The sequence below is a fragment of the Nicotiana tabacum genome, chromosome 5 (genome assembly GCF_000715075.1).
Source record: "Nicotiana tabacum cultivar K326 chromosome 5, ASM71507v2, whole genome shotgun sequence".
NCBI lineage: Eukaryota > Viridiplantae > Streptophyta > Magnoliopsida > Solanales > Solanaceae > Nicotiana > Nicotiana tabacum.
This window is the reverse complement of record NC_134084.1, coordinates 16,292,550-16,316,116: the sequence shown is the minus strand read 5'-3', so window position 1 is coordinate 16,316,116 and position 23,567 is coordinate 16,292,550. Positions and strand designations below refer to the sequence as shown.

The window sequence follows — 23,567 nt, the reverse complement described above, 5'->3', positions numbered from 1 at the left end:
ATATGGCTCCAGAAATTGCGAAACACTTTTTTCTTGAATGCCCTCAAGCTACTCAGTTGTGGGTTTCTCTCAAATTAACAATACCAATCCAATGTTTTGCTCCAACTCACGCAAACCATAAAACATAGCTCTACAAGCTTATACATACGCCTTTACCCTCCACTCCACATGACATCCCTCCAACTATCCTCTTCTCTTTTGCTCTATGGAACATATGGTGTATAAGAAATAAAAACACACTGGAACATAAAAAAATTCCCATTAATATTCCTTTGCTAATCACTACAGCAGCTGAATACTATTTCCTAACTCACAACAGTCGAAAAATACATTCCCCCACTCCTTTATACATCAAATGGCACCCCCACATGCTACTTACTATAAACTCAACATCGACGGCTCTGCCTTATCAATGCTCCAAAACTACGGAATAGGAAGTGTCTTTCGTGACTCACAGGGCCACTGGATCATGGGCTTTGCCGGTAAATCACACCAAGCTACCAGTGTCCATACAGAACTCATTGCACTACTCATGGAATTGCAAATTGCTGTGCGCAACCAACTACCACCCATCGTCATTAAGACAGATGCACAGGAGATCATTGGTATGCTCACCACACCTAATATGCATTATACTAACATTATTAATGACTGCAGGTTGTTGCTTCTACATCTGGGTAGCCCGCCTATCCACTATGTCTACAGGGAGAAAAATAGTATCGCAAACAGTCTAGCTAAATATGGAGCCAAACATGCAGATGGTAGCAGTTGTCTTCTTTTTGCAACACCACCACCTTTTGTCCAGTAATTGCACCATCAAGATCAAGTAGGAACAACTCACCGGATGCTCGTTAACTAAAAGTTTTCCATGAGCTCCTCAACGCCAACGACCTATTTTCTAAATAGTTTTTGTAGTAATGATGTTTTGGTTTGTAATGCACCCGTTGTAGGTGTGCATGTAGTAAACTCTAATAGGACTAGTTTAGTTACTTCGATGCCTATAGCGTATCCTGCTCCCTGTACTGATGCTCACTCTTAATTTTTATTAGTATAAGTACTTCCTTATGACCAAAAAAGAAATATACCTAAAGAATCATTCACGAATTGAAATGTTTATCAGGTTCATCTTGTAAGTTCAATTCAGGAGAAATTCTTTCCTTGGAAATGACTTAAATGGAAATATTTTTCCAGAAAGATATTTTTCGGAAAGATATTTCCGGTGTTTGGTTGGTTGTGGAATTTTTTTCAGAAAAAATATATAAAGACTAGTAATAATATTAGCAAGTCAAACGTGTAAACTTTTGAGTGTAAAATAATAATAATAATAATAATAATAATAATAATAATAATAATAATAATAATAATAATAATAATAATAATAATAATAATAATATGTATGATTGAAGCCTTATAAGAAAAATGAGTTTTGGAGGAGTTTGCCACTTTAGCTTGCTTTTTCCATTTTAAGAAAACATTTTCACTTTGACCATATTACGTATGTTAGGCAATGTTGAAATTGTTTCACGTTAACTTGAAAATGGTACCAAAAACTTTATAATCGGCCTAAACAACTTTTTTTTTACTGAAAATAACACTATTAGATAATTTACCTCAAATAATGATTATAAAAAGACAAAACGTTTTGAATTCATATTTTTACCTGTATTCTTCAAATTACTATGTCAAACCTTAACATGTTACACATACATCTATGTAATTTTATAGTTATGCTGAGAAAAAAATCTATTTTTTTTTTTGGTAATTCACTCGAGCAATTAACTTCTCTATATTATATATCTAATTTTAAAGAACGAGCCAAACACAAATAAAAAATAAATTATGTATTATTAATTCATCCGTAACTAATCTTTATGTTATAATTTATGTATAACTTGTATTTCGTGCCAAAGGACATGTTACATATTACTATTACTAATATTAACTTCCATATTGACCCCAAAAGAAAAGAAAAAGGTTTGCTTCCCCCTCAACCCGGGTTTGTCCAATCGGGTTTCGGTTTCCCCGAAATGATCCGACCCGATTAAATTCAGAACCCTAGCCACCTCCACATATATAGGCTAAAGCCCTCGCAAAACCCCGCCCTTCGCAGTTCGCCCTTCATATATAGTACGAGCACTCTCAGTCTCACACTTGAGCTCTTCTAGCTCGGCCTCCAATCGCAGTAGAAGGAACTTTAAAAATGCCGCTCGGAGAAAGGCAAGGAGACGAGAAAAATGACGCCAAGTACTGTGGAGTCGAGACGGAGTTCAGCGATGACATGCCTCAACTTCTGTCTCTCAACATTCACGGCGGCTTCGACTTCGTTGTTGCCCCATTGGTTAGTAATCCGTAGATTCTAAACCCTAAACCCTAGTCTTAATTCTTCTATTTTGATCATCAAAAAACAGCATAACCTAGAATGTTTGGAACTCGGTGATATTAGGCCTGCCCCAATATCATTCCTCAGAAAATAATGAACTTTATTGATTAAAAATTGAACTATGAATAAAAGGAAATAATGAAGTCTTTAAACTTGATTGTAACTTTGGACAATCTATCCTTTTAACACAGCTAAGCTCGCGCTCTTTCACTTGATATAAATTGGCGTCTATAAACTTTTCCAATTATCATGTTGAACTTTCAGCTTAATTCTAATTTATGAGGAAACAAGTTTCCATCTTCTTGTAGAATAAAAAGTAAAATCAAATTTTAATTTTTTTGAGATGCTAAAATAAATATGTTATGTCGAAAACTGATGTTATTCTACTTTCTTAAGCTACTTAACTTTTTCATGTACTCCAAAAAAGACTGGTTAAATTTAGAAACGTGTTGCATTTAATAACATGCTTTTGTATGCGGCAGGATGGAACACGCACATTTACCGAGAATTTTTAACCCCTTTATTTTTCTTTAATTTTTTTGACTTAATTAAGTTTTTAAAAAGGTTTATTCTAAGTTTGGAGAGCTGTATGTATAAGGAATAAAACATTTGACATTACTAACTCTTGTCTTTTAAGCTGGACTAGGACATTGTTCAGTATGTTTGATTTACTTTGGAAAATGTGATTAACGGTGACCAATTAGCCAGTCACATATGGGCCGTAATGCCCTATTTTGCTATGTGTGAATGGTCAGTATGTCACCAACAGTAACATGAATGGTGTTTCCTAGCCCAATTCTTGGTGAATTTTGATCTTCCTCACTTTCGCTCGGGCTGTTGACATTACATTTTTCTTTTCAAAATTCAAATTTGATGACTTGGTTTGCTAGCTGAGTGATGTGTGATTTTGAGAAATGGAAGACTTTAATGATTGTAATTTGCTAAGTTTATGATAAGGATTTCTGTCATATTTGTAAAGAGTAATTTGACGAAGAGGCAAGTGTAAAGCAGCTTCCAGTTATTTGGATTGGTGATTCAAGTCATCAATGCAACAAATTGCAAAAAGATCACTATTGACTCCCTGACATGGGATTTAAGAGGTGTAGGGTTTAGCTGAAAAATAAAATATGGGGGTTTGACAGGGGAAATTTAGTAGCTGAAATTAACCATTGATGCCTTGTCCATCATTTTACTTGCTATGTGGCATTGTAGCAACAAATAATTCACATTCTTTCCCAATTGCTTGCACATAAATAGCAACTGACATAGGTTATCCATTTTCTATAAATTTTCAGCTATATTGTAGTCCATTGCTATTGACCAAGTGAAAGTAAACCTTCCATGCAGCTCTAGGAACCATATTATTATAGGAACATATGTCTTCTCTTCTCAGTAGTGTGCGGTGTCGAGAAATCCTGTCCCCGTCCACACCCATTTAAGGCATACTTGTATTTTGCAACAATTATGCTTTTCCACAAACATACTCCCGCTTGCATATTTTTACATTTCACTTACATAAGAACAGATGAGCTTAGATGGAGCGGAGATCTATTTAGCCAATCGCAGCTTGCTTGGGATTGAGGCATCGTAGTAGTTGTTGTACATACCTAAGAATATTTTAGTATCTGGGTCTCGATTGAATGAAAGTGTTGCCACCTTGTTCCATTACAAAAGATGATGCTTTTTTCCCCCTGATTCATTCTTTCCCACAAAAAAAATTCCTTATCGGTCTTTCTAGCTTTTTTTCTCCAATAATTGAATTTGGAATAAGGAGAAATATATGTAGGGACGTTGTAAAAGTTGGAGTTATGACGATATTCTTGTCTCCCTCGGATAATGTTTGGTTTATCGAGATTGAGCGCCGTACACGAATATAGAATAATGGACCAATTTTCTTCAACTTGCTTTGAAACCATTGTAGTTGAATAGGTACATAAGGAAGTTTTAGTACACGTTGTGGTAAGCATCTTTAGAGATTGTCTGATTATTAGGTTTAGAAAAATAATCCTGATGTAAAATACTAAAATGTGAAATTATGTTATCCTGCATGGCTGAATTTTGGCTTATGGTATAAGCAATAGTGGAATCATTTTTTACCTCAACATGGGGTATTAATTTCACAATTAACAATCTTTGAATCACTTAAGAGTCATTTTATCATGGGTTTTACTTAAATCGAGATTATTTAATATGAAGGCTACTAACAATATCTGATACATTGTTCTACCACTTCATTTAAAATTTCAAAATATTAGAAAGAACACACTTTTATTTCCTTAATTATGTCTTCAGCACATTCCTTCATGTGTGGGCTTAATTCATTTTATGGGTCAGTTACATGGAAATTCTTTGTGGCAGAGAGACTCGAATGGAGGAGCTCTGCCTACTCTAATATTATGTTGAATTGTTTGACCACTTATTCTAACAAGTAAGAACTTACGCAAGTAGAGGGAGTACACTTTCATTAACTTAATTATATCTTCAATAGTATTTATTTTTTAATTCACTATGAGGAGAATATATGCTTATGTAAGCTTAATTAATTATTTTAGTTGTTAATTATGGTTTCACGTAAGCGTTATCAAATGCGAAGAGTGTAGAAAGGTGTCAAGGTCTTTTGGAAAGTTTACGCGTAAAGCCGCAATTATGGCATTGGGTTTAGTAACGAAGAAACTCGCTAATGAAGGAAATATAAAAAATATATATGTAACACAAGAAAAAGTAACTATAATGGTAGACAATAACAAGTTGGCTCGAACACCACCACTGTAAAAAAATTCTAGACCATAATTATTTTGAGAAATGAGTCGAAAAGTTATAGCTAAAGGAAATATGTGAAGTAAAGATCATTTCAATTAAGTCCGATGGCCATTTTATATATTTGATTTAGTTTTGCAACTTTAAGTTTCCAATGACTGGTTGTCTTGTATTAAATCTAATTTCTTATTTCTAATGATTAAAATGTCTTTCATGAACGTGTTGATGAAAATTAATATATCACTTCCTCTCTAGTACTGCCCTTTTAATCACGGGCCATAAGGCACTTGTTCTAGTGCTCTATGCATGCACTTGAACGAGGCAATCCGCACACCCTTGATATCAGCGAGCGTCAAGCTTAAACTCGCTTTAAATGGGCTTTTAACTACACCGGTCTAGTAATGTCATGGTATCTTATCTTTATTTGGGGGGGGGGGGGTTAAGAATTTTGGGTGGCTTGTTGGCCCATTATATATGTTCCTGATATTATCATATGTGCCCTTATTATTTTCCTTTATGTTGTAAAATACACATCGAAGTAATTCCTTTCTCTTCTTTAGTTAATATGTTGGGATATTGACTTCATGAGAAACATAGATCCGTTGTTCTATGTATGCACAAAAAACTTCAACAATTGCGAGATTTGACTTGATTTTAGTGGTTATCTAGTTCTTTCATTCTTGGTATTAGGCATGACATGTTGGGGGCTTGGTTTGTGGTTGGGAGGGGGGGGGTAAAGTGGATACGATTATTTTTTTTTTTGTGAAGAAAAGTGGGCACGACAAGTGTAGAATTGTGTTGGAATTTTGTTTCATGGGGCTATTATCTTAGTTTTTTAATCAAGTAGAAATTCTATTTTACTCCTACACTGTACCTATCCCACAATTTTTGTGTTGTTATTTTGCACTAATACTAAGATGATATTGAGCTCATTGAAATATTGTGGTATAGGAAGCTCAAGTCTTTTCCTATCAATCTTTTGTCGGGAAGCAATGGAGTAAATATCATCTTTTAAAATCTTATTGATGGAGGCACAAAGAGGGTGGGAAAAGATAGGATACTTTTTCAAGAGAGGGCTGAAAAAATAGAATAATTTCTGATAGCCATCTAGTGAGTGAAAGTTCTAAAAAAGGACGTAGTAAAAGATAGGGTATAATGGAAGAAAAAGATCTAAATAGGCAATACATATTAGTGGAGAATATTAGTGTTGTTATTTTGCACTAATACTAAGATGATATTGAGCTCATTGAAATATTGTGGTATAGGAAGCTCAAGTCTTTTCCTATCAATCTTTTGTCGGGAAGCAATGGAGTAAATAACATCTTTTAAAATCTTATTGATGGAGGCACAAAGAGGGTGGAAAAAGATAGGATACTTTTTCAAGAGAGGGCTGAAAAAATAGAATAATTTCTGATAGCCATCTAGTGAGTGAAAGTTCTAAAAAAGGACGTAGTAAAAGATAGGGTATAATGGAAGAAAAAGATCTAAATAGGCAATACATATTAGTGGAGAATATGTCTTAGACATTAACACATTAAATGTAGGTCCTATTTTTTAGGAGTGGCTTAGCCAGAAAGAGATTATACGTTTAGAAAATATACAAAAATTAAAAGTATTTTTATTTTTATTTGCGTAATATTGGCATGAGATGAGTTTAAATGGAGAAACATGATCAGTGAGAATTCATATAGCCGACTCCAACTTGTTTGGATTTGAATGTAGTTGTTGTAGCCATCTGGTTAATAAAAACTTGTGTAATTAATTGGAACTTTCTACTTCCTGTGCAAGTGGTGATAGGTAGATGGTCTTGAGATAAAAGGGTCTAGCAAAGACAAAGATTGTAGCACAAACATTAAGAATGACATTGAGCTTTAGAGAATTTAGTGAAAGAAGATGGCATGTTTTCTTAGTGAGAATGGCATGTCATGACCATAAAATTTTATTATTATTGTTTTTGTTATTACTGTTTTTTATATAGACTCTGTAGCCATAATCTAATAAAAAGCATCATTAAATTTAAAAAGAAGACGCTCATCGAAGTTTATATTAGGTGTGCTTGCTAAAGATATGTGTTCTCTTGTTTTTCACGATAAGTATGTCACTCGTTATAGCGTCTTATACTAGAGCATTCTATCTTTGCTTGGAGTGCTAATAGTAAGGGATGCCTTAGTCTTCAGAATGAAAATAACTCTATAAATTTCATCTTAATCAATATAGCATTATTAATCCTTAATTTTGTGATGCAGATGGATCCTGCTTATAGGCCTAGCTTACTGGAGAGTAGCAATGGTGGATCTGGGGTGCTTCCATTTGCTGGGTCAGACTTGGTGCTAAGCCCTTCCCAATGGAGCAGTCATGTTGTTGGTAGAACTTCTTTCTCTTCATTCTTAGATTTAGTTAATATATGTTGGTCCAAGTATTGTATATTATTTTGCACGGTGAATGTTTTACTTATCCTCCTCAGCAATTTAAAACCCTTTGTGGAATCCTCATTTGCTAGTCTCTTAGGGCTCGTCTGGTAGGAGGGATAAGGGATAATTAATCCCGGGATTAAATTTAATAAGAGTTTATCCCATGTTTGGTTGGGATAAAATTGCGGTATAATTAATCCCGAGATTAGTTATGGCAGGATTGTAGTGTTTTTTTATCCCCATGGAAGGGTGGAATAACTAATCCCGGGATAACTAGTCCCAAGATTATTAATCCTGGGATAACTTCTTTCCAACCAAACGACCCCTTAATGTCTGATTGACACATTTACTATTGTTTTTTCTTTTGGTGATAAGTATTGATGCATTTATTGTTGGTTTTTTCGTTGCGCTGCAAAAAAAGGAATACACAAGTTTATTCTCTTTGGGTGTTCTCCTCAGTATATTAGATGCAGACTTGGTGTTTTTTCTCCATTGTGGATATGATAATCAAAATGAATCATCACATGGATCCTAAGCAGATAGGTGGAGAAAATCTCATTTTTATTTTGGGATGCTAATATTGTTTATCGTTCAGAGGAATTATAATGTAATATCCAAGATTGACTTTGCATTGTAAAACAAATTGTTTGTTAATTGTCGTCTCCATAGTCCTTGTCATGAAATCTACTCATGAAGGTTCTAAAATAGTGATTGATATATTAATGGATCATTCTCCACATCATCTCAATTTTTGTTATTTTTCTGGCACATGTGATCTAGGTAAAATTAGCTCATGGCTTGACTTGGATTCTGAAGATGAGATGCTTCGGAGGGATTCTGAGATTGCTCTCAAACAAGAAATAGCTTGGGCTTCTCACCTTTCACTGCAGGTGAGACTGTTGCAGTATTCTATGTTGTGGTTTGCAAGTGTGTTCCTTTCTCATTATTTTTATTATCTCCATATTTTTAATGTTTCTTGCAGTTTAGTTTTTATATATGCTTCTCTGGCTGTCTTTTTCCCCTACAGTAAACAGGGTTGACACCCGCTTAATCCCCAATTCAATACAAGTCCTTTGTGTTTATCCAACATACAAAAGTATGCTTCATTCACATAAAAGTGTATCGACATGAACAAGAGTATTTGTTAAATTTCTAATAACAGATTTGCGTTTCGCCAAAATGTCTTTAAGCATATACAGTAAGTGCTACTGTAATTTGTTTGTCTCCATCAGACTCTTCTTAGCCACCTTTAAATTTCAACAGTTTGACCAGAACCATGTTGACTTGACACGATAATGTACCAATGGTGTGAATATGCTATGCGGTTTGTGTTGGATTTTGTCAAATCTGATTGGAGACTTTGATTTTGAGACATAGATGCAGAGATGAAGGACAACAAGCAAGAACCTCATGCTACTGTTACTCTTCATTTTTGTCTGCCTATTACTTGTTCTTTTCCTATATGTGATAGCTAGAATGTCGGTGAGGTAACTTAGGCTGAAAACGAGCATGTTAACCAATGGATTTGAAATAGATTTTTAACATTTTGTGTGTGTGTGTGTACATATATAGAGAGAGAGGGAGAGAGTGAGTGAGTGTGTTTTTGCTCTTGGAGACCAAGGTTTAAATCCTAGTAGTGACAATAAGCACAATGTGATTTTTTCCCATCTGCCTAAACCATTGATGGATAGAGTTACCAAGTACCTGGTGGAAAGTAGCACGTACCAGATGTCGAGGTGTGTGCAAGCTGGCATGGGCATCACTCTTATAAAAAAGAGAGAGTTTTTGGTGATTGGTGATTTTAGCCAGTAGTTCTTTTTCCTTCCTGGAGTTTCTTCTTGGCATATATGCCCCTACTCTGGGGATTATTTTTTAATCTTGTGCTGAAGTTACCATAAGTCCAAGATTTTCTGAGCCGTTTGCCGGTTTTCTTTCCTATATATCAGTTTGTTCAAGGCTTAATTCATTATATAAACTGCATATAGCGTAAGGGCTCTTGATAAGATCAGACATATTTAGTTCCTTAAGCTTCTTTATATTAGAGACTGTGGAACGTAAATGGATTTAGTTATTCTACTTTTCCGACTGTTCTACTTCTTCACCTTAAACTCATTGTTTGCGCATTTGCTTTCGTTAGCCACTAGATTTTCCTCAGGCTGACAACTGCTAAAGATAACTTGAATTCTAGCAATAGTCTATTTGTGAAGGCGTACCAAGTGGTGTGGCCCTAAGTTGCTCGGACACGGGTGCAGGTGTCCGACACGGGTGCAGATCCTTCGAGATGTAATAAAATTCGGGTACATGGATCCTAGTACGGATATAGTGCAGGGATCCGGCTAAAAATAATTCAAAAATATAAAAATATCTCTAAATTAGGAGAAATATTTTGGAATACTTGCGTATAGATTGTAAAGTTTGAATTTCTTTTTTATTCTCAAGTTATAGATAAGTAAATGATTGACTTCCGAGTTAAGGTATGCTATTTTCTTCAAATTTACCCTAGTTTTGGTTATGATTTCGGGAATCAAATTGTATCTCATCTCGACTTTTTCTGTCTATCGTGGTCAAAGTACCCCAAATTGTTTGACCATATCCGATACGGATTCCATACCCACATCCATACTAGTGTCATGTCGACACGGGTGCGGCGCCTAAACTGCCGTATCGAAGCAATTTAGGTGTGGCCTAACGGTGGATGAAGCTAGAATAAAAGCAGCGCTGGACCAGTGTTCTGAATACCAGCGTAGGTGGATAGAATTGCCCAGTATCTGTACTGGTTTAGGTACCTGATGGACTAGTTGAGGCACAAAAGTTGATCTGTAACCACCATTATGGAAAAAACTGTCTAGCCGTGTGGCCTTCTACTGGGTTGACAACTTTTGCATGCCTCTCCATGTTTGCCTCCATCAAAAGAATGTGGAGAAAAGAGGGGGGGGTTGCTTTGATTGTGTAACTGCAGTTAGAAGTTACTTTTCTTTTTGCGCTCTCCAGTATGTGCAACCTTTAATTGCTTGAGTTTAGCGACACACTTTTGCTTATTGCTCATGAACCTTCTGTTCCTGCAGGCATGTCTTCTTCCTGCACCCAAGGGAGTGAACTGTGCTAATTATGCTAGATGTGTGAATCAAATTCTACAGAATCTAAGCAATATGCAGGTGTCAATCTTGTCTTTGTTATGGTTTAGTTATTTTTCCTCCATTTTTGTTAAACATTAAAAACATGCGCGTGCATTGTATATTTTTTGTTTCATATTCTCGTTCTGATGTTTTGTGGCTTGAAGTTGTGGCTAAGGATTCCATTGGAGAAATCTGATGATGATGACGATGGAAATAGAAGTCCTAATTCTATGGTGAGTAATTGCTGCATGACTGCTTAGTGAAGATCTATAACTTTATATTCCCCTAACTGTCAGACTTGTCTATTGAATATTCAGTGCCAATGGAAGATGGTATCATGGTATAGCAATCGTCATAATTATAATTGTTAATTTGGTGGCGTTTTCTATGCTACACTTGGATCCTTCTGGCCAAGCCATTGACCATGATGATTAATTTCCTTTACTCAAATTACCTTCTGATAAGGAAGTGATTCTAGTTTTCTTTTTGCTGGTACTGGAGTTGCTGGTAGAAGTGAATGGCCTGCTTATCACTTTCTATTGTCTGCATTTAGTCTCAAGTCTAGTTACTCCCTCCGTTTCATATTAAGAAGCTTTTATAGCCACACAAATGTCATGGCCCCACAAACCTTTTACCCCTTAAGCTTTTAAGACCACAAGTTTCAAAAGTCTTCTTCTTTTTTCTTAAACTCCGTGCCGAGTCAAACTACCTCATCTAATATTCTTAAGTCTAGTTAGTGGACCTGATAAATCTCCCAAAAGCTTCTCTCCCTAATTTTCTATAGTTATGTTGTCTGAGCTATGACATAACACTTTAATTTTAATAGATAAGTTCAAAACTAGTGCTTTGGTTTGATGATGGATCTCTTTATGCCAAGCAGGGTGAAGAACATAGAGATTCGTGGGAAATGTGGAACTCGTTTCGTACTCTCGGTGAACATCATAGTCAGCTCTCAGTTGCACTCGATGTTCTGTATGTATAAATTTGTATAGTGTTATTATTTTAAATTTTATGGATTCTAGGTGATAAACTTTGAGGAGAATTCTGTAAATTGACATTCTTTGACGTGATTATGTCAGAATACTTACATGCAATTTACTTGCTGCCTAGATGCTCATTGCCCTCTGCGAATTCACTTGCGAGGTGGTTTGGGGAGCCTGTTAGAGCTGCCATAATGAATTCCAATGTAAGAAATTGAAGGGGTTGCCCCTTTTTGTCCAATGTAGTGCTTGATACTGCTTTTGTTCTAAGTAAGTAAATGTTACTGTGCTGATTTGCCAGATTTTTCTCACCAATGCCCGCGGCTACCCTTGTCTGTCAAAACGACACCAAAATCTATTGACTGGGTTTTTCAACCACTCAATTCAGGTAGCACATTCTCGTCCTCATCTCTATTTTGTGGAGTTTGCCATTAACAATAGAGTTCAATGCATATTTGAAAATTTGGGGTAAAAGAGTGGTGACAGATTCACTGGGAGCAGTCTTTGTTTTTTTATCATTTGCTGGTAAAGGCCACTAATCTAAACTGTTCTGTCAATTGTAGAGAAAATGCTTCTGTCGCTCTCTATATTTTTCTGCTGAGCTCTATGTTTTTTTGCTGATACATTTGTAAAAGATAGCCGTAGGTAGATCCATTTTAGTTTTACAAATTCTTATTGTTTGCTTAACACCGTGTTACAAACTCAGCCATATGTACATATTCTGTACGAGTGTTTGGAACAGATCTACATGAAGGTAACTAACCTTAAAATCTAACTCGGCCATGATAACGGGCTCCTCAACCCTGAAGAAAGGTCCAAGGAAAAATGGTTGGCTGACAAAACGATTCAGCATGAAAAGTTAGCCACGTTTGATCAAATAATTCTGGGAAATGCAATTGCTTAGGTGATTCATCTTTGCCATATGCTCTAAATTCTGTGATTCATTCACTAGGATTCCTGCAGAAACTGGATTGACATAATATTTGCTGCAACACGTGGATGAGGAAATAGGGTCCTTACCAAAATGTGATATAGACGCAGATGGAAACCCCTTGGGGAGTGTTTGATTTCACTGTCTCGTTTCATCTCGAAAGCAACTAAAGGAAAGAGTCAATCTTGGTGTAGGCTCAAAATGGTGGTAAATGCATGGACCACTTGCTGGTGACTCATTTCTGGGGGAGGTATGATAGATGATGACGAAAGCTCGGTAGCCTGGGCATATGAATAGTCAGTTACAAGCAGGATCTTGAAAGAGAAATGGTGCATTGCCTGGTGGAAGGAAATTGCTTGTAGTGTATGAAGGAGAAATAAAAATGATAAGTGGAGTGTTAGAGGAGCTTTATTTACTTGATAAAAGGTGGAGTGTGTGAGGAGTTGAATGGAATTGGGATTCTTTGAAACTGAAGAGCAAGTGGGCCTGAAGGGGGTTGGGTTGTTTAACACTGAAGACAAAGTGGAAGCTAGTACTTACACTACCACCGTTTTATTTATCACGATTCTTGTGTAATGTACACTTATTCCAGTTTTGGCCATTTTTAGTAACTCATTACCTAAATTATATACATCTCTTGTGGTTCGAGCTAATACATTGGTACGTTAGTTTAGCTTGGTCCTGACCTATTTTCAAAATTTTGCCTACAGATGAGTTACTGAAGTTTTTGCTCAAGTAACATGCATATGTTTCTCGGACTTGATGGATATGTAAAATTTCTCAGATGGTTTTGTCGTAATTCATCTGTTTAGCAGGGGTTTCAATATTTTCATTAGAATGAATGATCTTTTTAAGCTCACATATTTTCCTTTAATGTGTTTAGACTTCCAATTTGAGTATAGCTGCTTCATCCCATCTAACCATTTGCTAGCAAGTTGAGAATACTTGTCATATCGGCTATTTTTCATATGCCGAGTTATCTACCGAATTGTTATCTGCATTCGACTCTTCTACTAACTAATTATCTTGTTCGATAATCATGTGATGTTCATCATTTTGAGATCTTACCATGAACTCTCTCTTGTAAATGTCTCCTGCAGATAGTGATTTCTGGACAACAAATGCAGAATCTCCCCGCGGGAACTTCAGGGTCAAATCACAATAGTAATAATCCAAGTGAGGGCGTTGATGGTATGACATTGAACTGTAATTGAGATTAATTTTGATAATCAGAAAGTCCCAATGATGTATTTTAATCTGCCTTTGTTGCACTCCAATCTTTTGTTATATCCTACTTGGCGGTTGTTATTTCCACTGTCACCAATAATACTCTTGAAATGTTGAATATCCATAAAACCACCGTTTTGATTGTGTTGTCAAGCTAACGTGCAACCAAGATGATCCGTATCCTCTCCATATTCTAAGTATAATAAACTCCAATTCACCTATATCTCCTTTAATTTACTAATATAGCATGCACTGCGAAACAAGACCATCTCTTCGACGCCTTGTGCCACATAATATTTCTTCACCTCCCTGTTGTCTCCTTCTCTTAACTCAATATAACAAGATATCATCATAAAAGATTTCGTTCCTATCTATTTCAAACCATCTCCCCCTTACCCCCATCAGGAAGATTTCTTCAGTCTTGTCCTATTTGTGTCTTGGTGGCCTTAGGAAGTTTATATCCTTCGTGAACCCTTGTTATCTCTCGTAAAACAATCGACCACCATAGCCTCTTTCTCAATCGCCAGAGCATACACCTTTGGAAATGCAAGCATTAGGTTCTCTATTCCTTTATGTGCAGTCTTATTGTTAGCAAGAATGCTTTAGTTTGTATTAACATTGTTCAGGCATGCAGCGACATCCGCTAAGGTCATGCCTGGACTACATTGCTTATTTGTACCAGAGGATGGATCCACTTCCCGAACAAGAACGCTTTGAGGTAGTGTATCTCCTGTGCATTGGGGGTGTTAGTGACTGGGTGGCGCTTTTCTATTAAGCTTAAATGAGAGTTTTTTCTATTTCAGCTTGGCTATAGAGATTACTTACAGTCTCCCCTACAGGTAGGTTCACTTTCTTCTCTATCTTCATAATTTTCTTCTATATGGTAGTTGAATTTCTTTTTATTGATTTCTTTCCTTCAGCCTCTTATGGACAATTTGGAGGCGCAAACTTATGAAACATTCGAGAAAGATTCGATCAAGTACATACAGGTATGTGCAAGCTTATTGTCAATTATAGCAACAAAGCTCAAACAAAACTTAGTCAGGGCTTGTTGGTAGTTGCTATAGGTTAGAATGTTCTGAAGTACTAAGCAGTGTCTTTTATAAAAAAAAATTAAAACTGGTATACCTTTGCAATGCTCATTTCTGTTTGAAAGAAAAATGTCCATTAAAATTTAATCTGTTATCATCTATTGTTGTTTTTGGGAGAAACAAGAGGCTGCCCTGTTAAGGGACGTGTACAGATGTTGACAACATGGTGTTAGCACTTTGGTTTTAGTCTTCACCACTTGAATAGCAAGAGATCTGACTCTTTCATTGTGCTTGTGTTTATTCCTTAGTTTTTCCCCAAATATTTTCGTATGAAGTCGTTTGAGGAATCTCAAAATTTATCGAAATGCAGACTACAATTCAAATAGTTGTGCAAGTTGGGGTAGAATTGATCTGATAATGAACAAACTCCATCTAATCTGTACCTTATACTCCCACTAAAGCAAGGATTATTTAAATTCGCTACCCTAATAATTCTATATTTTGCATTTTGAAGACACTTAAGATGGTTGCTCTTTCTCTTAACTTGCATCCTTATCCAGTGGAAGCCAAAGGGCACAATAAAATTTTCGGATACAAGGAAATCATATTTGTAAAATAAATGTTTTGTCTCATTCGACAAGAGGGGTTGCTCTGATGGTAAGCAACCTCCACTTCCAACTATAAGAGGTTGTGAGTTCGAGTCACCCCAAGAGCAAGGTGGGGAGTTCTTGGAGGGAAGGATGCCGAGGGTCTATTTGGAAACAGCCTCTCTACCCCAGGGTAGGGGTAAGGTCTGCGTACACACTACCCTCCCCAGACCCCGCTAGTGGGATTATACTGGGTTGTTGTTGTAAATGTTTTGTCTCATTCATCATATAGTTGAAAACTGTAGCTGCCTGATTGCTTTGCTTTTCATGTTTTCATCATCCTTAGCAAATACATGTACGGATATACACTCACATGTTACACCTTATTATCTTTCACTTGATTCCTTTCCGTAGTCCTTTTAATTATTCGCAACTGGCCTTCCCTTCATAACGTTGGGGAAGAGTCAGTGGTTAATTGGTAAATATTGAGCGGTAAGTGTATTGTTTACTAGTAAAGTTGTGTTCCCTGATCACTGTTGACTCCTATTCTGGCGCAGTATCAAAGAGCGGTTGCGAAAGCTTTAGTGGACAGGGTTCCAGATGAAAATGCATCTACAATCACTACTGTAAGGGTTTTGTCTTGAAAATTATCTATCTTGCTTAGATGTTAACTTGTTCTCATTTAAACAGCTCGGGACTTCATCTTGAGTTTAATTTTGGTGGCATCCTCAGCCGTTAATCTGACTTCTTTAAATGCTTGTTGCAGGTGTTAATGGTTGTTGGAGCTGGACGTGGACCTCTCGTCAGAGCTTCTTTGCAGGTGTAAATGTCTTACTGTAGAGAATGTAAAAACAAGAAAAAAATGGAAGACAGACTATTGACTTTTGCCAATATATCATCCTTTTTTGTTTTTGTTTTGTTTACCTTGTCGCTAACAGGCTGCTGAAGAAACTGGACGCAAGTTGAGAGTTTATGCTGTCGAGAAAAATCCAAATGCAATTGTCACCCTACATGTAATCATTCATTGTTGTCTTTTTTAATTTAGCTTCATGAACTTTTGATGCGTGGATATTGTGGCTATTCCTTTCTTTTCAAGTCTAGAATGTGTTTAGTTCTCATAAACTCCAGTAGCTATTCTAAGATACCCACTGAAATAAGAAAGCATCGAAATGGCTGGATTTTGAAATTTTGGGCTGTTTAGATTCTAGTTTGACTTATATATAAATTATCTGAGGATAATGGAAGAAATATTGAAGTAATAGACAGAAAATTTATTAAAACATCAGATAAAATATGAAAGTCAAATAGTTTAATGAATTTGAATTCTTCAATGTTGTGAAAGTTGAATGGAAATGGAACGGTGTTAAACATTTTGAGACGTCCCACAATGTAAAGAGTGCAATATAAAGCTGGATGTATGGATGCTGAGAGACATATTACGTATACCTGAAATGTATAAAGGGGGGAAATCATAATTTGAAGATTAAGCAAAACTCTGAATCCTTTGTTCCATGCATTTCACATCACTTATGGATTCTGGATCTTTATTGACTTCAAATTTGGTGGAAGATCCAAATCGTTAGTTGTTTTATTCTCTTTCCATAAAACCCTTTGTTGGAAGATTTGGGAGCTAACTGACTTCTCTTTTACTGTTTTAGCTGACTCATTAATGTTTATTATCTTGGCGTACACTGTTTATTTGAGACAGAGCTTACTAAAGATTGAGGGCTGGGAAAAAATTGTCACCATAGTTTCAAGTGACATGCGCTGCTGGGATGCTCCGGAGAAAGCTGACATTTTGGTATTAAACCGAGTCTTCAGATCAAGAAACAATTCATCTTCTTCATAAAATATAATGTTTGTTCTTTCATTTGCAAATTGTCGTTTGAATTCCTCACTCATCATATATTTTTAACTAATACAGGTTAGTGAATTGCTTGGGTCATTTGGTGACAATGAGCTGTCACCTGAGTGTCTCGACGGTGCTCAGAGATTCCTTAAGGAAGACGGAATTTCAATTCCATCATCGTATGTATTCAAATACTGTATATGGTCATTTGTTTTTTTATGTTTAAGGGTATACACTAGTTAAACACGATCCACATATCTGATTAATATTTCACTGCTCTCTTGCAGTGAAGATCGTATATGAATAGGGTTAGCGCCTGCTCATTTGTGAGCATCTGCAGTAGAAACTTACTAATTAGCTCACATGTCTGATAATATTAGACTTCTGTGATTCCATTACAAATTTGGGGAGGTACAGTAATTCCATGAGGAGCACTGAAGTTCCTTTGGTGACATAAACACCTATATTGGAAATTTGTCTCCTTGAGAAACGATGTTTGTCTTCTCACTGTTTCCTGTAGTTTCAATCTCTTTTATTTTCTTAACTGCACATTTTGCAATCGATTTAGAAGTGGATTATGTCCGTCTAAACTTACAATTTTTACTAATCTGCAATGATATTAAATTTCTTTGCTTATTTCAGGTATACAAGTTTTTTCCAGCCTGTGACTGCTTCAAAATTATACAACGATGTAAGCCCTCATTTTTTAATATTATATGGGGTGTAGTGACCTCCCTTTTAAGTTTTGCATGTTCACTTTATCTATTTTAGCTTTTATATGATTGATACAATTATCACAGATCAAATCTCACAAAGATCTTGTGCACTTCGAAACTGCTTATGTTGTCAAGCTCCATCGTATAGCGAGACTTACTTCTCCTCAACCAGTAAGTTCCTTTACGTCATGAAGCATCCTGATTAGAATTTTACAGTTTTTCCGCTAATGAGATCAGCAAATAAATTTACACACTGTTGAAAAGGCTAAACATTGCAAAATGTTCAAAGACACTCATAAGAGTTGCTTAAACTGCTGACTCCTGGGAATGTTGAAAAGGCTAAACATTGCAAAATGTTCAAAGACACTCATAAGAGTTGCTTAAACTGCTGACTCATGGGAAAAAAGAATCACAAGGTTATCTTTGTAAATTTTCTCCCTTCAAAATGTTGCAACTGGTTTCAGGAAAAAACAGAAAAGCTTAGCACAGAAACATAATGAAATTCGTACCACTCCATGTGTTTCACGAACAGTAAAGTGAGTAACGTGAACCAGACATAACACTCCTCTTCTCCACAAGAGCAAGGAAGAAAATAACGAAAAATTAACAATGCATGAAAAAGAAAAATGTTATGACTTTATGAGTACTAGTGATTTTGAGATGTGGAGCATCCCATTTCCAACCTCACTGTAGTGAACCACATCCTGTGTCCCAAAGGCAAAGAGTAAAGAGAACCTGATGATTTAAAGAGGAAAAATTACCCAAAAAGAAAAGAAGGAAAAAAGAAAGAAGGCATAGGTACTGCTGGTGCTAACTCAAAGGTATTATGTCATTTGGAGGAGCTATCACTTCTGCAGCTTAAATTTGGTTATTCTATCTTTTGTTAGGTCTTTACATTCAATCATCCAGAGCACTCAACTACGAAAAGCAATCATCGGTATAAGAAGCTACGATTTGAGATACCCACTGACACTGGATCAGCCCTGGTTCATGGTATTTGTCATTCTCATATACTGATTTCATGTGCTTCACTTTGTAGTTAAATACCATAAATATGAAGAATGATGTTTGTCGTTACTAATCAGCTACAGATTCAGAAATTTGTGATAAAGGGTGAAAAAAAAGATGGGTATCTAAACACTCTCCTCATCGTGAAATTGTTGCTGGATAATATAGTCCAAATGATGCCTTAGTTTTTAGTGAAGGATGGTGTAAAGATAGATGCACTGAAGAAATGGTGACATTTTAGAGATGCTCATTGAACCCAGTTTAACATTAATCCAGAACAAAATTTTGTCCCTATGTTACCACTTTCATTATTTACTCAGCTGTTGAACCATAAGTTTATTAGTCTTTGTTCGCTGGGCTAGTGGTTAAACCTTTTGGTCAGAGCGGATGATATATATTGTCTTGGATGAACTTTTGGGCATGTCTACATTTCACCTTGGTTGTGTTTCCTCGTTCTGCCCATATAATATATCCATTTTTGCAACTGTTTTCTATTTATTCAACAGTTCCCAATTGGCATTTTGACCTGGCCCCATTTCCAATAAACCTCTTTGAAGAAATTATAAGCATTCTTTTTTTGCTAAATAAAATTAAAGTATATCTTAGAACAAATTATAGTAACTTTAGGAAAAACCAAAGTTGATGAATACGCAGTGAACGTAAATCATTTTATTCATTCGATTTGGATTAGCATGAATGTGTCATAATATCTAGCAATTAATGGTCTTTTTGGGCTCCTGATCCAAACAGATCCATTTCCTTCATCTAAATAGAGCCAAATGGATTTAGTAAGAATTTATTGCCATCTGAAAATAGCTTGGGGTTGAGGCATAATGGTTTTGGCAAGTGGGAGCTGGTTTCACCGGTGCCTTGTTCAAAAGGAATATGTGCTACTGCTCAATTGTTTCCCTGTCTGTTTTTTCTTTTAAGCGAGGAGAAGTCATTCATCCTTCTGCGAGTTACTTCATATTGTATTGATGCCAATGGTAATCTGTCGATGATTATACAGAAAACAAAAGGTTTCTTTTTTACTGTTATTGCAATTCGTTAATGTTGTCAAGTCTATCCGTCTAAGTTTCCATGTCCAGCATTGGCGGAATTCATCATATTCCCATGAGCTAAGGGACTGATGAGTTAGGAATACATAGTTTCTTTTAATCTTTTGGACTGATGTGGTGTTAGATTGTTGGTTTTACCAATGCTTGGTTTAGTAAAGCTTTATACAAGAATAGTTTCTGTTTACTTCTGCCTGACTTCTCATTGATTTCGCCTATAAATAACAGGATTTGCAGGCTACTTTGATGCTGTACTTTACAAGGACGTTCATCTTGGTATTGAACCATCAACAGCAACACCGAACATGTTCAGCTGGTATGCCAATTCTTTGTTCTGCCTGCTTTTTTTCTAGGGGCGTGTAGAGGCATTTGAGCTATCTTCTTTGAGTTACTTAGTCTTTTGGTGTAGATGTAGTGTTATTCTCTTTTTTATAGCACTTTGTTTTGGTGAAGTACAATTAATTACCCACTAAATCGTTAGTACACCTCGATTTAACTTCTTACTCATTCTTACCAGGTTCCCTATATTTTTCCCATTGCGGACGCCTATCGTTGCTCAACCGGGTGTTCCTCTAGAAGTTCATATTTGGCGTTGCTGTGGTACTTCAAAGGTAATTATTTCCAAACATGTTTGTGTTTGATCCCATTTTGTATCACATAGAGTAATGATTTTGATAATAAAATCATGAAGTGATTTGGATGAAATTCCGGGCAGAATGGAAAATTCCCTTTTGAGTGAAAACTGAATCCTTGTCCTCGATAATCTGAATTTCCATACTCGGACCCAGATGTGAAAATTTACTTGAAAGACGTATCTGCTCCTAACCTCATTATGAGTTGTTGAATGCAATCTCTGAATTTTTTGCTTCATGGAAAATAGGTTTGGTACGAGTGGTGCGTGACTTCTCCCAGTTCATCTCCTATACACAACTGTAATGGTCGCTCTTACTGGGTTGGCTTGTAAGATTTTTCTTCAGTGTGGTCTGGGCTTTCGAGACAACATGGTGTGATATTGAATTTCAAATGATTTACAAGTCTAATGTTACTTGTTAAAACTGTCATAATCATGCCTCCACAGTTCACATCGCTGATATTTCGCGAAAGCTGTGGAAATGCCAACTGGTGTTGAGCACCCAATTGATTGTCTGTGCTCTTCATGGTCCCTTTAAATTTTGTTCAGTAGAAATTTTGTAGAGTTAGGTGCAGATACGTTAAATCAATGTAGTCGAATAATCTTTTTCATTTTAGGATGTATTTTGGGTTGTGCTATATGTGATCTTCCTCGTGTAAAATCCCATAGTTGCTCTAACATGTATAAGATAAAACGCCGAGTGATGGTATTATTGTTTTTCCCCTGAATCACTTAGCATCTTCGTCTTATTTGTATGAATGTATTTCTTAATTGATTTCTTATTTTACTTTCACTATTCTATTTAAGGAAATGACGAGGAGGAGGGATGATTACACAGTTCATTGGTTCTTAAAGTTATGTATATGGTGTATCTTTGTCAAGCTTTGAATAGGGGATATGATTTACGGGTACAGTTAGACTATATCATATAGTGTTTGTATAAAGTATTCAAAAGAGAAAATGAAGCTTTGGTACTGGAGGTGTATTTGCAATGCGTTAGAGCTTTTTAGCCAGCTCCCTTGGGGATAGTTGATAAGACTTCTTGATGCTATCATTGGTGGGTTGAAACTACACAGGATAATGATATACACAGGATTTTGCACAAGTAGTGCCCGTTATTTTATGAACATTATTATTATTATTATTATTATTATTATTATTATGTTACTATTTTTAAAATGTGCAACTGTCACCGGGCGAGGGACGAGTATGGCCTGGCCCTAAGAATGTGCATGCATCTCCCAACAATCCTAACACCTTTGCGTCCAAAGGTGTGGGCTAATGGTATATGAAGTAGATGGAGAATCACGAGATCTAAGGTACAGATGCAAAAACACTAGGTTTCCATATGTCCGTAGACCGTGTTAGTTCATATATGCGATGGTAATGGTAGGAAATAATAAGTAACATTTAGAATTAATTTAGGTGCATACAAGTTGGTCGGACACCATAGTTATTATAAAAATAAAATAATCCTAACACATCCATCCTTCAAACACTATTCTCTCCTCTCTCTCTTTCTCTCTTTTATTTTATGATTTAATCAATAAAATTGTCATCCCAACAAGACAGGTCAATTTGATCAAGAACTTAAGTTTATATTATCCCACTGAACTGACTAGTTAGCTCTCCCTCTCTCAACACTGGCTCAAGTTTTGTTCATGTTAGGTGCTTAGCAAGTTGCATAATATAGTACTAATTACTCCTTCTCAGTTGATGTAGCACTAGTTAACTTGGCACAAAATTTTAAAAAGAAAGAAAGATTAAATTTTATGGACTAAAATTAATTATAAATATTTGTTTGGTTATAAAATTTCATTATAAATAAAACAAAAAATTTAAAGTTAAATTATTTTGAATATAAAAATATGTCTTTCATTTTCAAAATAAACTAAAAAAAGCGTATCACGTAAAATGTGATAGAGGAAATAATAAAAGAACATCTTTTGAGCCTTCTTAGAGGTTGAGAACCAAATATGTAAAAGAGACAAATTGACATTGATTATCACGATAATGACTGCAGATCTGTCTTTCAGAGTTCTTCCCCATTTGTGCTCCCTAGAAATCTATGTTCATCTTTGGACATGTTAAAAAACACCATAATTTTGCGGTGTCTTTGTTCTTTTCTAATAATTGTAACGGCTGGATAAGTATATCAAAAGATTTACATGTATAATATATATAATAGATAATTTAGTAAAATAAACAAACCATTATCATCCATATCCATAGTCTGCATATTGCATGTGAAACAACATGGCATACTCTTATGCAATGACGGAGCTAGGGGCGAAAAGGGATTCATCTGAACCTCCTTTGTCGGGAAATAATATTTTGTATATAAGGTAAAAAAATAAATAAATTTATGCATATATATGAGACCTCTTGACTTCGTATGTTTTGTTTTTATTTTTATTTTTGAACTTCATTGGTAAAAATTCTTGCTATGCCAACGAGATAGGCATCCTTCCTAATCTGTTTGGTATAATATAGGTCGACACATAACTTAATAAATTTATTTTTTGAAACATATCATTTATGTTATTGTACATAAACTATCAAAACTACCCTTCTGATGGATCTGCAGCAAATTATCATATCAATGATCTTATAGGTATGTCATATTAAGGGTAAAATGAAAAAATAAATATTAATAGTTTATATATATATATATATATATATATATATATATATATATATATATATATATATATATATATATATATATGTATTTGTCTCTTTGTACAGATAAAAAGATAACGTGTGCCAACAAACTGAAAAATAATGTGTATTTATATTTAGATAATTAACCGATAATATGTATATAAAAAAGAAGATAAAAATGGATCAAGAACGTAGAATAGCGGGAATAGTGAAAGAGTGAAGTG

The 23,567-nt window shown here is 35.5% G+C and overlaps 1 protein-coding gene across 1 annotated transcript; it reads left to right on the top strand.

The window, feature by feature from the left end:
* The first annotated feature begins 2,091 nt into the window (after positions 1-2,091).
* LOC107828310 (protein arginine N-methyltransferase 1.5-like) lies at positions 2,092-21,407 on the top strand. Its single transcript, XM_075253355.1, has 23 exons — positions 2,092-2,338; positions 7,384-7,501; positions 8,329-8,438; positions 10,614-10,703; positions 10,829-10,897; positions 11,545-11,636; positions 11,775-11,850; positions 11,946-12,032; positions 13,676-13,766; positions 14,429-14,520; positions 14,606-14,641; positions 14,723-14,791; positions 15,978-16,046; positions 16,187-16,240; positions 16,359-16,433; positions 17,129-17,221; positions 17,345-17,448; positions 17,912-17,960; positions 18,070-18,156; positions 18,873-18,978; positions 20,277-20,364; positions 20,566-20,659; positions 20,929-21,407. Exons 1-23 carry the CDS (start codon positions 2,201-2,203, stop codon positions 21,010-21,012), a joined length of 1,971 nt encoding a protein of 656 aa, XP_075109456.1. The 5' UTR covers positions 2,092-2,200; the 3' UTR covers positions 21,013-21,407.
* The last annotated feature ends 2,160 nt before the right edge of the window (positions 21,408-23,567 follow it).

What these genes read in the sequence shown, in the direction of transcription:
- LOC107828310 (XM_075253355.1), top strand. Translation starts at nt 2,201, where the DNA reads ATGCCGCTCGGAGAAAGGCAAGGAGACGAGAAAAATGACGCCAAGTAC. An exon ending in CTGCCATAATGAATTCCAAT is followed by an intron (nt 11,851 to 11,945) that starts GTAAGAAATTGA and finishes CTGATTTGCCAG; the next exon opens with ATTTTTCTCACCAATGCCCG. An exon ending in ATGCATCTACAATCACTACT is followed by an intron (nt 16,047 to 16,186) that starts GTAAGGGTTTTG and finishes TGCTTGTTGCAG; the next exon opens with GTGTTAATGGTTGTTGGAGC.